The sequence below is a fragment of the Phoenix dactylifera genome, chromosome 10, assembly GCF_051530095.1.
Source record: "Phoenix dactylifera cultivar Ajwa chromosome 10, Ajwa_hap1_PhDact_Kaust_v1.1, whole genome shotgun sequence".
In the NCBI taxonomy this organism is placed as follows: Eukaryota; Viridiplantae; Streptophyta; class Magnoliopsida; order Arecales; family Arecaceae; genus Phoenix; species Phoenix dactylifera.
Window position 1 is genome coordinate 30919676 of NC_143199.1, and position 12780 is coordinate 30932455.

Sequence of the window (12780 nt, forward strand, 5' to 3'; positions counted from 1 at the left end):
ATTACCTTTCTCTAAACTTCACCGGTTTTCTAGTCCTTAACCTCCCAATTCAGACTGGACTGTGCCCAACAAACAATGCTTTTATCCTCCATGAGATCCCCGCAGTGCTTCTCGTGCGTCCTCAAATCTGACAGCACCGAGAATTCCTGAGGGCATGAGTACTTTCTTGGCAAGCCCAAAGGTAGGTCGTCCATGAGTATAACTTCGTTCTTTTATTCTCGACGGTGAACAATCTCATTTCTATTGGGCTGAACTGTTAAATCAAATAAAAAATGAACAATTCTAATCCTGTAAGGTTGAAGATCGCACTCGCGTCGGCTATAAAGGCTGGTGTGGGTGAAGAAGCCCAGCACATCAATGTTCCATTAACCAAATCACTCGATCCATAGCTCTAATCTACATTGCAGTCTTTTCCTTCCCGCAGCCAAAGCGGCTATCACAATAAATTTCGCGCCTTGTCCTGAATAAGAAGGATCAAGTATACATTGAACACCACAACCAGTATAAATTATTGACAAAATTCACCAAACATTTTTTTTCTTTTGTGCGCGCGCGGAGAAGTCCTAGAGTTAGATACTTAAATTTCTAACATTTTCAACAGCAGCAACAATATGTTTGTGCATAGGAGTTTGGCAGTTTCATTTGATAAAGAGAATTCACGGTGCATGTAGCAGAAGAACATCAACTACAATTCTGTTGGTCAAAATGGTGGGAAAAAAAAGACTCTTAGAACTTATGTTAGAGTTCAATCCAGCTAAAAACACCAAAATGTAACTTGTGCTTTGGAAAGCCACTTTTTCCTTTTCTATGCAGATGACTACAAAAACTATTGCGGACAAGACACTCACCCTGGACTATCAGAAACATACAACTTTTTCTTTCCATTTGTAGCACAAATTGCAGGCCTTGTAAACACCTTGTACCCAGAGCAACTCCACGACAACATTGATCTAATGAATCTCATCCAGCAGCATAATTGATGCACAGATCTCGCATGAAAGCGATCGCAGCAAACCACTTGAATGGACAACAAAACTTATCAGCCAACATGTATCACCTCTCAGAATTAGATGAAACCTTTTGCATAATCATAGCCTCAGCAGTGCGAATTGCCTCCGGTGATCCAGTGATTGTTACTTTCCTGCATGTCACATTCAGGGAAAAAAGAAGAAAATTAGGAAACAGCAAGCCGGTCACAGACAAAAAAGAAAAGAAAATGAAGGAGCTGTAATACCTATCTGAGGTGCCAGAGAGGAAATCACCTCTATCTGATATCTTAATCCTAGCTCCACTAACCTACATAATTGGAGGAATGTAAATGAATAATAAGATTCAATAATATTCCTATATACTAAATGATTTTAACAAATATACATAGTTCATAACATAGCAGCTTCTTACAGCAACAAACTTATACAATCTTCAGATCTTTTGGAATGGAAACAAATTTAGAATTCAATAGTCAAAATATACACCCAAAAATCATATAGCAATTTGATTATCTCAATCGGATTTTTCACATAAATTAACATCCATATGAGTTTTCTATTTTAAAGGATCTCGTTGTTAATTGTAGATAAAAGGGGTCAAGATGAGATTTTCAAATCTGCATAAACTGTCTATAATGTGACAAATTCCTTTCTTTACAAAATAAACCCTCGAAAGTAATCATTTATCCAGGGTCACATATCCCTTATTACCAAACATTAATACAAGATGATCAGTTAATGTGGACTCATCACTTGCACCAATGCACTAAAGATGAGAGATCAAACCGAGGGACTAGATGCATTATGCGAACCTGACCAATCTCCATTATGTTCCTTCCCCCACGACCGACAACAGCACCAATATGCTCATCTGCAACACCAATTGTGACTGAGCTGCTTTGGCCTTCATGAGACCCCATAGATGACCTTGTGGGAGCTGCTTGTGACATCATACCCTGACAGATACATGACTCAGAAGCATCGTTAACCAGATAAAACCAATACTAATGCATCCGATAATGTGTTACATCATAAAAAAAAAAAAAAGGAAGAAAAGAGAACAAGATTATAAAGCAGGACTTTGGAGAAGGAACACTTAAAAAAGATATGGTATCTTTCAAATGTGTCTGAACAGGTTCATGCCTAGCGATGCAAAAATACCGATGATCAGTTACAGAATATGCAAAAACTGAGACAACTAACAATATTGAACTTGACAAATGAGGACGGATAGAGGCGGTTCAAGATGGAAAGGAGTGGCGCAAGTGAGCTAGAAGGGGGTGGCAAATATAGCAAATGGAACATGGCCGCGAAAGTTTCTTGAGCAGATATAAATGATCATTATGTTGAAATTCACTATCATTTTGATCCACCCATTCTATGTGAAATAGATATATACAAACAGCTTCTTAGGTTCTTTATTTTATTTTATTTTTATTTTTATTTTTTATTTTTTTTTGGGGGGGGGGGTACAAGCTTCTTTGTTTTCTATACATAAACCTGAAAGCTCAATGTCCACATAAGAATCCGGATGCACCAAAGTTCTCTTATTTTTTTCTGGATTGATCATCAATGTCATACATGTCATTCTAGGGCCTACTAATATTTTAAATGTCTTTCCCATGAATCACTGGGTTTTGTTAGGCACCATGATTGATATCAGTGTCCCAACAGGTTTAAAAAAGAGTGAAATCCAAAGTTCGTAAAGTTTGCATCCACAACAATTTAAAGAGTGAAATCCAAAGTTCGTAAAGTTTGCATCCACAACAATTTAAAGAAATTGCATATTTGACAATGACAGGCGATAAACAATCAAAATATATTGTAGTAGTTCATGATGCAGTTTTAATTTCTCTTAATGCTTCTGGTCTTCAGAGGGTCTTGATGTGTAGCATGGCATATCTATGAATTAACTGTTTCTAACTAAAAGGAACTTCCAAAATAATAATTGGCTGTTTCCTGTTTACCACAAATATGATCTATATAGAGAATTTGCATCCTATAGAAATACCATAACCAAATATGCGTCGTTCATTCACTTTCATATAGAAGAATAATTTATGATTAACAGTGGAAATACTAGCGTTCCATCTTAAAACAGATGCGTAGATGCATACAGAACTATGGAACAGAGTTTCTTGCCATTATCAGGAAATTCCGTATGCACTAATATGAAGTACTAACCTTGCTACTTGGGTATTTTCCCCCAATTCCATTCGGTCCATAATTTATTGTGCCGTATGTTACTGAGGGGATCATATAGCCCACGGGAACCCCAGGATAACCCGGAAAATTAACACCTGATGGTTCAAATGAGAAAGGGGGGAAAGAATATAAGAATCAGATTTCCACTAAACATGTATCATAATTTACAGGCATACAAGCATACAGAAAAATCAAATGTGGTATTGTCAACAAATAAACTGATTACAGCATAATCATCACCAATTTATACATTCAATTTTTAAGAGAACACAAAAATTAAGGAAAGGAGGGGTGGGGGATGGGGCTGGGAGAGGGAGAAAAAAAAGGGAGTTGGGTGGGGGAGGGGGTGTTGTTGGGGTTCTGGAGAGGGGGGAGAGGTGGGGAGGAAGGTAGAAGGTGAAAATAAGGAACTTCCAATGTCATGTACAAGTGTTCGTAGCATCAGCAGTATGTATAAGTAATCAACTGGATGCTAAAACAATAAAAGACAGTGACTGGAAACAAAAGATTCAAAAGGCTTAAGTAATTAAAAAGTAACATGACAAACAGATAATTCCAATTCTGCCTAATAAATAAGATGATTCTATGCAACCCCAGTGACCCCACAGAAAATTTATAGTTTCACAGTCCCAACTTGGCTCAGTCTAAATTGCCAAAGATAACAACAAGCAAGGTTTTTATTCCCTAATCTCAATGCCCCGGATCTTCATTAAGCTGTCATGATCATAAATTTATAAAAATAGAAAAGGGAAGGGAATAAAGAAATTGCAACAAAAAATACGCTTCATAGACATACACATACATATACATATAATTTTAAAAATAAAGGTGAAGAGTCATATGCATGCAAACGCTAAAGCATAACAAACTTACCCCCCCCCCCCCCCCCCCCCAAAAAAAAAAAAAGCAACAATTACATGAAAGCAACAGCTCTCTAGAACATCTCAACTCTGAAAGATGAGATTAGCCTTTTTGCATTAAAAAAGGGTGTCTCAATGCATGAGGAACCCACCATTGTGGGGTATGAGAAGGGTTAGATATACATAGCCTTATTCCTGCATGCAGAGAAGTTGTTTTCAAGTTTCGAACCCGTGACACCCGGGTCACAATGGAGCAACCCTCTAGATTAGCCTTTTTGAATATTATACTAAAATTTTCATTTTTTATTTTTTTAAAATGCGGTATCTAACAGGAGTTCTAGTGAACTGCAACACATGAATCCATATTTTTTTAAATAGGAAATAAAAATTCAATGTCGCATAGGATGCTAAAATTTGTCTCTTCTATTATCTTCAAGCATATAGTTGACTTCAACAATGTGATTGCTTTATGTAACCACAATCAATATTGCTATCTCTAATAGCTATTTATATATGATATATCTTCTTGCTCTAGTATATTTCCTTTCATTTTCCTTTTTATGCTTATGGTTGCTTAATTTTATCATCATATGATGGTTTATAAAAATATTTGTAGCAAATGAAGTATGATACAAAAAGTAGCTAACAAATAGCTTTTGCAAACTTACCACAGTTATAGGTCATGTCCTCTCCAACCAAGCATATTCAACATTCTTTTTATCATTTTTGCTGCCTTCCAATGCCTAGCCACCATTTCAGTAGCATCCTCTAAGTTAATCTAATCATGCCTTCCAAGGGGAAGCTGACGTGGGTTTAACAAGGAGAAATTTAGGGGGAAGGGCATTTTTGAAAAGAGACACATATGCTACTCCAACACACTGAATGGTTGAAAAACTTGAAAAGAGTTCCATGAAACCATACATAAAGAAACATTCTTCACAAGTACACATGAATATACCAGATCTAGCCAATCTTATCTCATTTACTTGAGATCTACTGTGAATCTTCTTCTTTGTTTGGTTCTATCTAAAGTTGCATCCTCTAGTAATAATGACTTCCTGAAGTTTCCGTCCAGCACTCGCATTCACATCTTACTTAGATGTTCTTACATCTTTTTATACAAAATTCCAACAATCACATATTCTATCTTGTTAGTAATAGTTGTAAAAACTGTAAATGGCAGAAATAATTTGTCACGAAGTGCAGATTAAAGTCTACCACAAATAAAGGTATAGAGTCTATTTCATGTGTACATATAAGGGTATGATGCCAGCAAGAGAAACAATAACTTTTATACAATTACTCCAACAGTTGTTCCTTTAATCTAGAAATCACACTTTCATACACTTTTTTTTTTTTTTGCTAAAATTTCATACACATTATTTGCAAACAGAAATTTGTCCACCCAATATTCATCTGCCACCAAAAAAATTATGGTTTTCTTACCATGATAAAAAAGGCCGCCCATTGCATGAGGCTCCGACCATTGCAGGATCTAGAGAGGATCAGATATACGTAGTCTTATCTCTACATGTGGAAAAGCTATTTATAGGATTCGAACCTGTGACCTTCAAGTCGCAATGGAGCAATCTTACCGTTGCGCTAGGGCACACCCTCATGGTTTTCTTACCATTTGTACGTAGTCTTATCTCTACATGCGGAAAAGCTGTTTCCATGTTTTGAACCTGTGACCTCCAGGTCATAATAGAGCAATCTTACAGTTGCGCCAAAGCACACCCTCCTAGTTTTCTTACCATGCTCCAAAACAAAATTCACCCATTTATAGCATCACCTCAGATTCAGATTAGCTGTTGGGCTGGTGCATGATCTCAGTCATATAACATGATTTTGGCATCTCTAGTGTAAAATCTCACGCTTTTACGCAACTCATAAGAATAGCTCTCTACAGGATGTATTTGTAGTTGACCATTGTTCATGAGTATCAAATGATCATTGATTGTCGTATTACCCAGCTGAGGCATTGGCAAATTGATAGCAAGATAATGGGATGAGCCCAAGCATAAAGGCCCTGCGCGTCCACCATTCTTCCAACTAAAGTGCATTCCTAGAGATTTCAGTTTGCGTCCTAAGTTCATGCCATATCGGGGTCAACTTTCATATCAAGATTCCCTTCTCAAACTTCATATTTTATCGACCAGGTTGACTGATACCTGATGAAAAATTTAACGACTTCTAGGTTCCCTCCATCAACTTCTTTTCTTCTCCCTGTTTCTCATAAGTCTCTCATTCATGTGTTCCTGTTGCTCTCAATGGTGCATTCATTGGTAACATCCAAAACAACTTAGGCAAGAACATTACATAGATGACTTAAAATTCAAGACTGCGATTAATGATCCACCACCATTGTCAGCTGTAAGTTGGTCCTTAGTCGAGGGAGTCCTCCAATCTGTTAATTCAATCTAATGGCCTCAAACTTGCCAAGCGATTCCAATATATCCAAGAGATAATTGAAAGCAAGATCAAGAGCTACTAATAAGACTATGCACATATATTCATGCATGCATGCATATAAAATGTTAGTTAGTTGTTCATGCTTGTAGCTTATCTTAGAGTACAATCAAAATATACAATTCAGAAAAAAAAAAAAAAAAGAAAAGTGATGATAGAGTAGTTCCCTTTCATAAAACATGACTCATCAGCATGTCTTGTTCGGAATTCCACTCACTAGCTGTTTTATTTTCAAGGGAAGAACTTAGACAACAACCAATATGCTCAATAATGTTGCAGACCAATGAAGACAAAAGAGTTGGCATCAATCCTATATTTTTTTCCCCTAAGTTGGTCCTGAGATGCCTAGAACTGAAAAACACATAACACATAAAACCATACTGATAAATTCTAAGGCAACAATTGCAGAAAAAACATAAAAGAAACTTCTTAAAACTATTAGGTGGATAACTTCATAGAATCTCGAAAGAACTAAGATTAGAAAACATAAATCCCACAAAGTAAACATATGCCAAACTGGCTGGTGATAGCAAGAACTTAGCAAACTGAAGGCATAAACTGGAGACACACCTGCATATGGAAATGGTGAATTTAAAGTTTGTGGATAATGAGCATCTTCTATTAACTTCGACAGTATAAGATAGACAGCTCGCATCCGTTCATCAAAAGACCCTGTCAATGTAACTACCCTATCATTCAACCCGACATAATTATGATCCTGAGGCGATATCTTAATGCCAGCCCGAGAATCTTCAATAAATGACCTGCATAAATGCATGATTGCATCCATCAGTAGATCTCAGCAACTAAATCACCAAATGAAAATAATTTGCACATCTATGTTACATTAAGAAAAAAAGGCATATTGGGGCCTTTGGCTATTGAATTTGTCCTTGGTGAGGAAACAATTGCTTTGCATTTTATCATATGATAGTTTTAGGTATATATAGTTTTGGGAAGAAAGATTTGGAAGCCTGTATCCACATGGTACCAAAAAAGGGGGGATAGGGGATCTAGAACTCTCTCTTTTTCTATTTCCCTCTCCCATTTTTCACAATTGAGTTCGAGAAGATATAGATGTTCAATGTGTACCCTATAGTAAATGGACTCTTTCCAAATATATCTCTAATCTTAACTAGGAAGATATTTTATAAGTTTATAATCTCTAATCTTGTTCCTATAATTTTATATTGAAAATATTTTTGTTATATCTTTAGAGCTGTTTTTTCGATCACACTATCAATCAAGGTTTGCGGTCTCTATACTGGACCCCATACAAGTACTCAACCAATACACCCCATATCAAGTATCAAAATGGTATATAGCTCAGTATCGACACTCAGCATGGGGACCATACAAAGTCTCGATACTCTACGAGTACGGCATGGTATGCCTTGTAATGGGCGGTACAGAACAATGCTGCCAATATCAGTCCCAAGCCCACATGAAAAAGGTGGAGGGTTGACATTAGGTTGACTGCTGATTGCAAAAAAGCATGCCAAACTGTGAAACAGATTTGCATTTGATATTGGCGATTTTTTGGGCACCCCTTGCTTAAGTACAATCACCAAATAACTAAGACAAGGTCGATGGTTATGGTTATGATTTTTCTATGTTTTTTTTTCACTTTTTTGATAAACACACTTTTACTTAATAAACTTGCAATGCATGGCCCCATAAACTATTATTGTAAATTATCAGCATGCAACAAAAGGCAGACAAGCCATAGTCAGATTGAGGAATCTTTTAGCAATATATGGTGGAACAATGCAATGTAATATAGTTTACTTACCAATTCATTAAACAGACTGATTGTATTAATAGAATTGATCCTATTTATCTAGATTTGTCATTTTGAACCTTACTTCGCATCTGGCCCTTTATCCAAGTATAATCTAGTCTTGTGATCAAAGCAAATGTATAGCTGTAAATTATTTAGAGCTGGCAAAGCTGACTTACAAAGATCTTTTTTTAATTCAAAGTATATCAAACAGCATAATGACATTATTAATGATGAAGTATGTCTGGACAAACCATACTTTATTGTCGATCCACCTTTGCCAATTATTCCACCACATGAGCTATTTGGAACAATAAGCCTCACTTTTGATCTACTTTCAACATCGTTACTCTCTTCTGCCTGTTTATGCAAGAAGAAGAAAAGTCAGATGAGATAACTAAAGCGCAAAGAGAAACAAAATTAAGGGCATATAAACAACGCATACCTCGGTCAGCAATTTCTCAAGGATCAGTTCCATTGCCTTCGTTATTTCACTAAGCATTCCAGAAATCATGATTATTCTATCAGATGTTCCTGGAAAAAATTCATGATTGCGTGATAGCTGAATACGAGCTCCAGACTGTGACTGAAAATCAGTAATGGTTGATCCACCCTTTCCAATAATACAGCCAGCTGCAGTATTTGACACAAGAAACCTAATGTTTGTTGGTTTCTCCTTATCATCTGACCACAAGAATGATAATGGATATTAGGCCCACACAGATACAGGATGGAAAAAACAAAGAGCTAGACTGCCAAAGAGGCACAAATATGATTTAAAAAAATCAAAAAAATGAGGGAACAGAGCGTTCTCTGTGAAGTATAAATGGCAATAGGCAGGATAAAGGCGACAGTATTTAGCATGAAGTTAAGGTCGGAGGATTCTGGCTAAACTAGATCAAAACCATTACATGCCAATAGGCTGAAATGGATCAAATAATATCCATCCAAATCCATTTCCATATCCGAATCTATCCGGATATGCATATAAATTTTAGTATCCAACTAATGTCTATATTCACTTTTGTGTCCGTCAAAAGAAAAGCATATAATATGGACACACAGCTATCCAATCCATATCTGTACACCTCATTCCATTTTTAATACTACTTAGTCTCATACAGCTCTCACAAACTTAAAGGGAAATAAGTGACAAGATTAACATGTCTATAATTTAATTTACATTCCATACAATGACATGTTTAATTTGGTGGATTGTAAAATTTAACTATATAATTTATATTAGTATGTAATACGTATATTTATAAGCGTCCACGTCCAATTTATAGATATATCCATTCTAAACAAATATGGATATGAATAATCTCTGTATCTGTATTTATAGTCATCAAATAACAACATATATGGATATGGATACATTGATATCCAATCTGTATCTGATCCATTTTCAGACTTGGTGTCAATAGTAATTCATTCCTAATAGCCAGATAGCAAGTCAATACCATCATGATGCTAGTACTCATAGTCAGACAAAGGCCATGCTCATTCCAATGGATCTCTGTTAACAATTTTCTCAGACTTGTTGGATCCATTAACAATAAGTAAAGAGCAATTCTGGTGTTCATCTTTTGGCTATTTGAATCATATTTCTTCCTTCCACCATATAATGTTTTCAATTGCACCATATGATATGGTAATAAAGTAAATTTCCTTCCATTATGTTTAGCCACTTGTTCCTTATCATCATCAAATTTCATCAACAGGTCATTTGTAGATGTTTCTTAACATCTTGGTTTATCTCCTTCAAGTGCAGCATATATCATTTTTGCAGCATCACTTTAACTGTCTAAAATCTCAATCAAGCTCAGGAAGACTACATTGGTCGGCAATGATTATGCTAAGTTCCTTGACAAAATCAATGTAGAAATCTAAAATAATGTATTATCAAAATTATTTAGCACTACATGTTGGTGTTTTTTGTAAACTCATTATTTCCACAGACGTACAAAGACAAGGAAGTAAAAACAACAGCAACATATGCATGCATGTATATAGATCTTCTTGAAGGTGAACAAAGAATCTTCTCAAGATTAGATAAATTAATGACATAAAAGAAAGTTGGCTGTAAAGATCATAACTTGCACCTAGATATCCATCCTGGCTAGTTGAATTGAGTTTCACCATCAAAAAAGGACTTATCAACTTAAGTTACTAAAAAAGGTGTTCAGTTTATAAGAAACACAAGGGCATTAGGCCATATAAGGTTCTCACTAGGGGCCTGTTTGGACGTCAGAAGATCCTGAAGCCTGACAAAATCTTCCTCACACCACCACTATTTTAAAGATCCATCTGAAGTCGTACAGTTAAAAGAGAATGGGCCAGCCATAACAGAACTTATCCCTATTTTTCAGGGAGAAGATAAATCATCTTTGAAAAGGATTTTACTTATCCCAAAACATGGATTAGTTGCATTGCAGGTTGCCACGATATCCAATAAAGACCCTGTCTCTAGCATGTTTTGTAATCCCACCTTCTCATCAGGAAGATCTTATTGTCTGGTATATAAACAGGGCCTAGAGGTCCAAGTGTAATTTTAACTGTTCAAAGGTTCTTTCTTTCCAAAACTTCCAAGGTTTAGTAAGTAGAATGATACAAAGTCTCCATCATGTCTTGTAGTGTTACGTTCAGCTTACCCCATGCCATCGATCTGAGCTTTATGATTTATGTTATTGGGAGGAACAAGCAAACTTCTTAGCTTGCACTTGGTTTGGAGTTAGGTAGGAATAAAACCCACTAACCCACTAACCCACCTAAAGATGCTTGGATTAAAATACTTCAATGGAGGGGCAGAACAGGTACTTCGGAAGAATCTGTGAGTGTATATATCTCAATTCCTTTTCCTTCTTTTCTAACCCAGCTAACCCAGGTAATAAGGAATATATCTACTCCACTGAAAAAGGAGGAATACTTTCTGCTTTAACCCTCCATTTCTTCCCCCATATTACTCTACTTAAACCAGTTAATGCGTGTTTCATTATTTTTGAACTGAAAGCAGCCTTAGTAACATGAGCACAAAATGGCCCAAGTTAAAACAAAATATGCAAAGGAAATTTGCATATATTTCCTCCAAATCACATAAAAACACATTTCCCTTAAATGTTTATACAATCTTGTAGGTGTTTTACACAAGTAAAGGACACAAAGTTTGAGAATGAGCATATGTTTTCGATGTTTTTTTCCTCATGAATGTTCTTGACAAAATCAAGGCTTCTGTATCATATATTGTGTTGATACCAGAGTGTAAAGATAACCAATATTGCCAATAAATAGGCTACGTATACAGAATGGTGATATAACCAACTAGTTCCAAGACCACACAGTGGCTTACTATGCAACAGACTAGTTACTGCTTTACTGTCATTAATAGCAGCTTGACAACACTCACGTCCCTGCAATTTTCATCTAAAGTGTTTGGAAACTGGAGTTTGTTTTTCCTAATAAAACGCGCACGAAGACATAAATTATCAATTTTCTACAAAGTTTGTAACCCTAATCTTGAAAGATCTTGAAGGGAACCACATTCAGCCATTTAAGCCCATTTTCTCCCAGAATAATTATCGAAATAACAAATAGACCACAGGGGTTTCTGCCTAATCTATCACACGATTAAAACCACATTCTTTGCAGACACTAAAACAAGATTAATTTTATCAGTTTCAACGTTGCAATCGTCCTTCCCCTAATAACCAGATCAATTAAACAACAGCAAACTAATGGCAAACAAAAGCCAGATCTCGTCTATTGATCTGCGAAGCAGCAAGAACTGTAACCATCGGAGGAAAAAAAAAGCGAGGCATAACAAAAGAGAAAGAGACGGGAAATATCGGCATCGCCTGATCTCACCGCGGGCCGGAGATCTGGGGAGCTGGGAACGCTTGGGGGCGGCCTCGGGGGAGGAAGCGTAGGGCGAGTCGGGGGATTCCATGGCCACGGAGGATCTGGTTGGCGAGGATGAGTGCGAGAAGGACAAGAAGGGGAAGGGAAAAGTGTCTCTCACGCTGCTTGCAGACGGGGAGGAGAGAGAGTGCGAACCATCCTCCCCCTCTTTAGGTTTTCTCTGTCCTTCACTGAAGGAGGCGGAGGGGCGGCGTATGGGCGAGCAAGTCGCGGCCAGGGGCCCTTCCCTTATTCTTTGCCGCCGCTACTGGGCTAGCCAGCATTGCGTACGAAGTATCCTTGGGAGACCCAGAAGGGGAACCACATGCTTCCCCACCTTGGGCCCTATTAATTATACAACTCAGACACAACTATGCGGATCCACGCATAAATGTACCTACGTGTTTGGATTAATATCAGCTAAAAAGGCATTTTGTCTTTTTTTTTTTTTTTTTTTCACCATGAGAGCTCGGAGCCTCTCTGATTACCTGAGTGGGCTATAAATAGGTTGGGTTGACTCGTAATCCAACCCGACCTGCTTAGATCCGACTTGATCTATTTTTAGAGGACTTGTGAGGCC

The 12780-nt window shown here is 36.9% G+C and overlaps 1 protein-coding gene across 1 annotated transcript; it reads right to left on the reverse strand.

The window, feature by feature from the left end:
- Positions 1 to 614: 614 nt before the first annotated feature.
- Positions 615 to 12525, reverse strand: LOC103698898 (protein BTR1-like). Its single transcript, XM_008780950.6, has 8 exons — positions 12168 to 12525; positions 8749 to 8987; positions 8563 to 8663; positions 7094 to 7287; positions 3174 to 3289; positions 1802 to 1945; positions 1235 to 1296; positions 615 to 1141 (listed from the first exon to the last, which is right to left on the reverse strand). The coding sequence occupies exons 1-8, from the start codon at positions 12247 to 12249 to the stop codon at positions 1054 to 1056; spliced, it is 1026 nt and encodes a 341-aa protein (XP_008779172.3). The 5' UTR covers positions 12250 to 12525; the 3' UTR covers positions 615 to 1053.
- Positions 12526 to 12780: the final 255 nt, after the last annotated feature.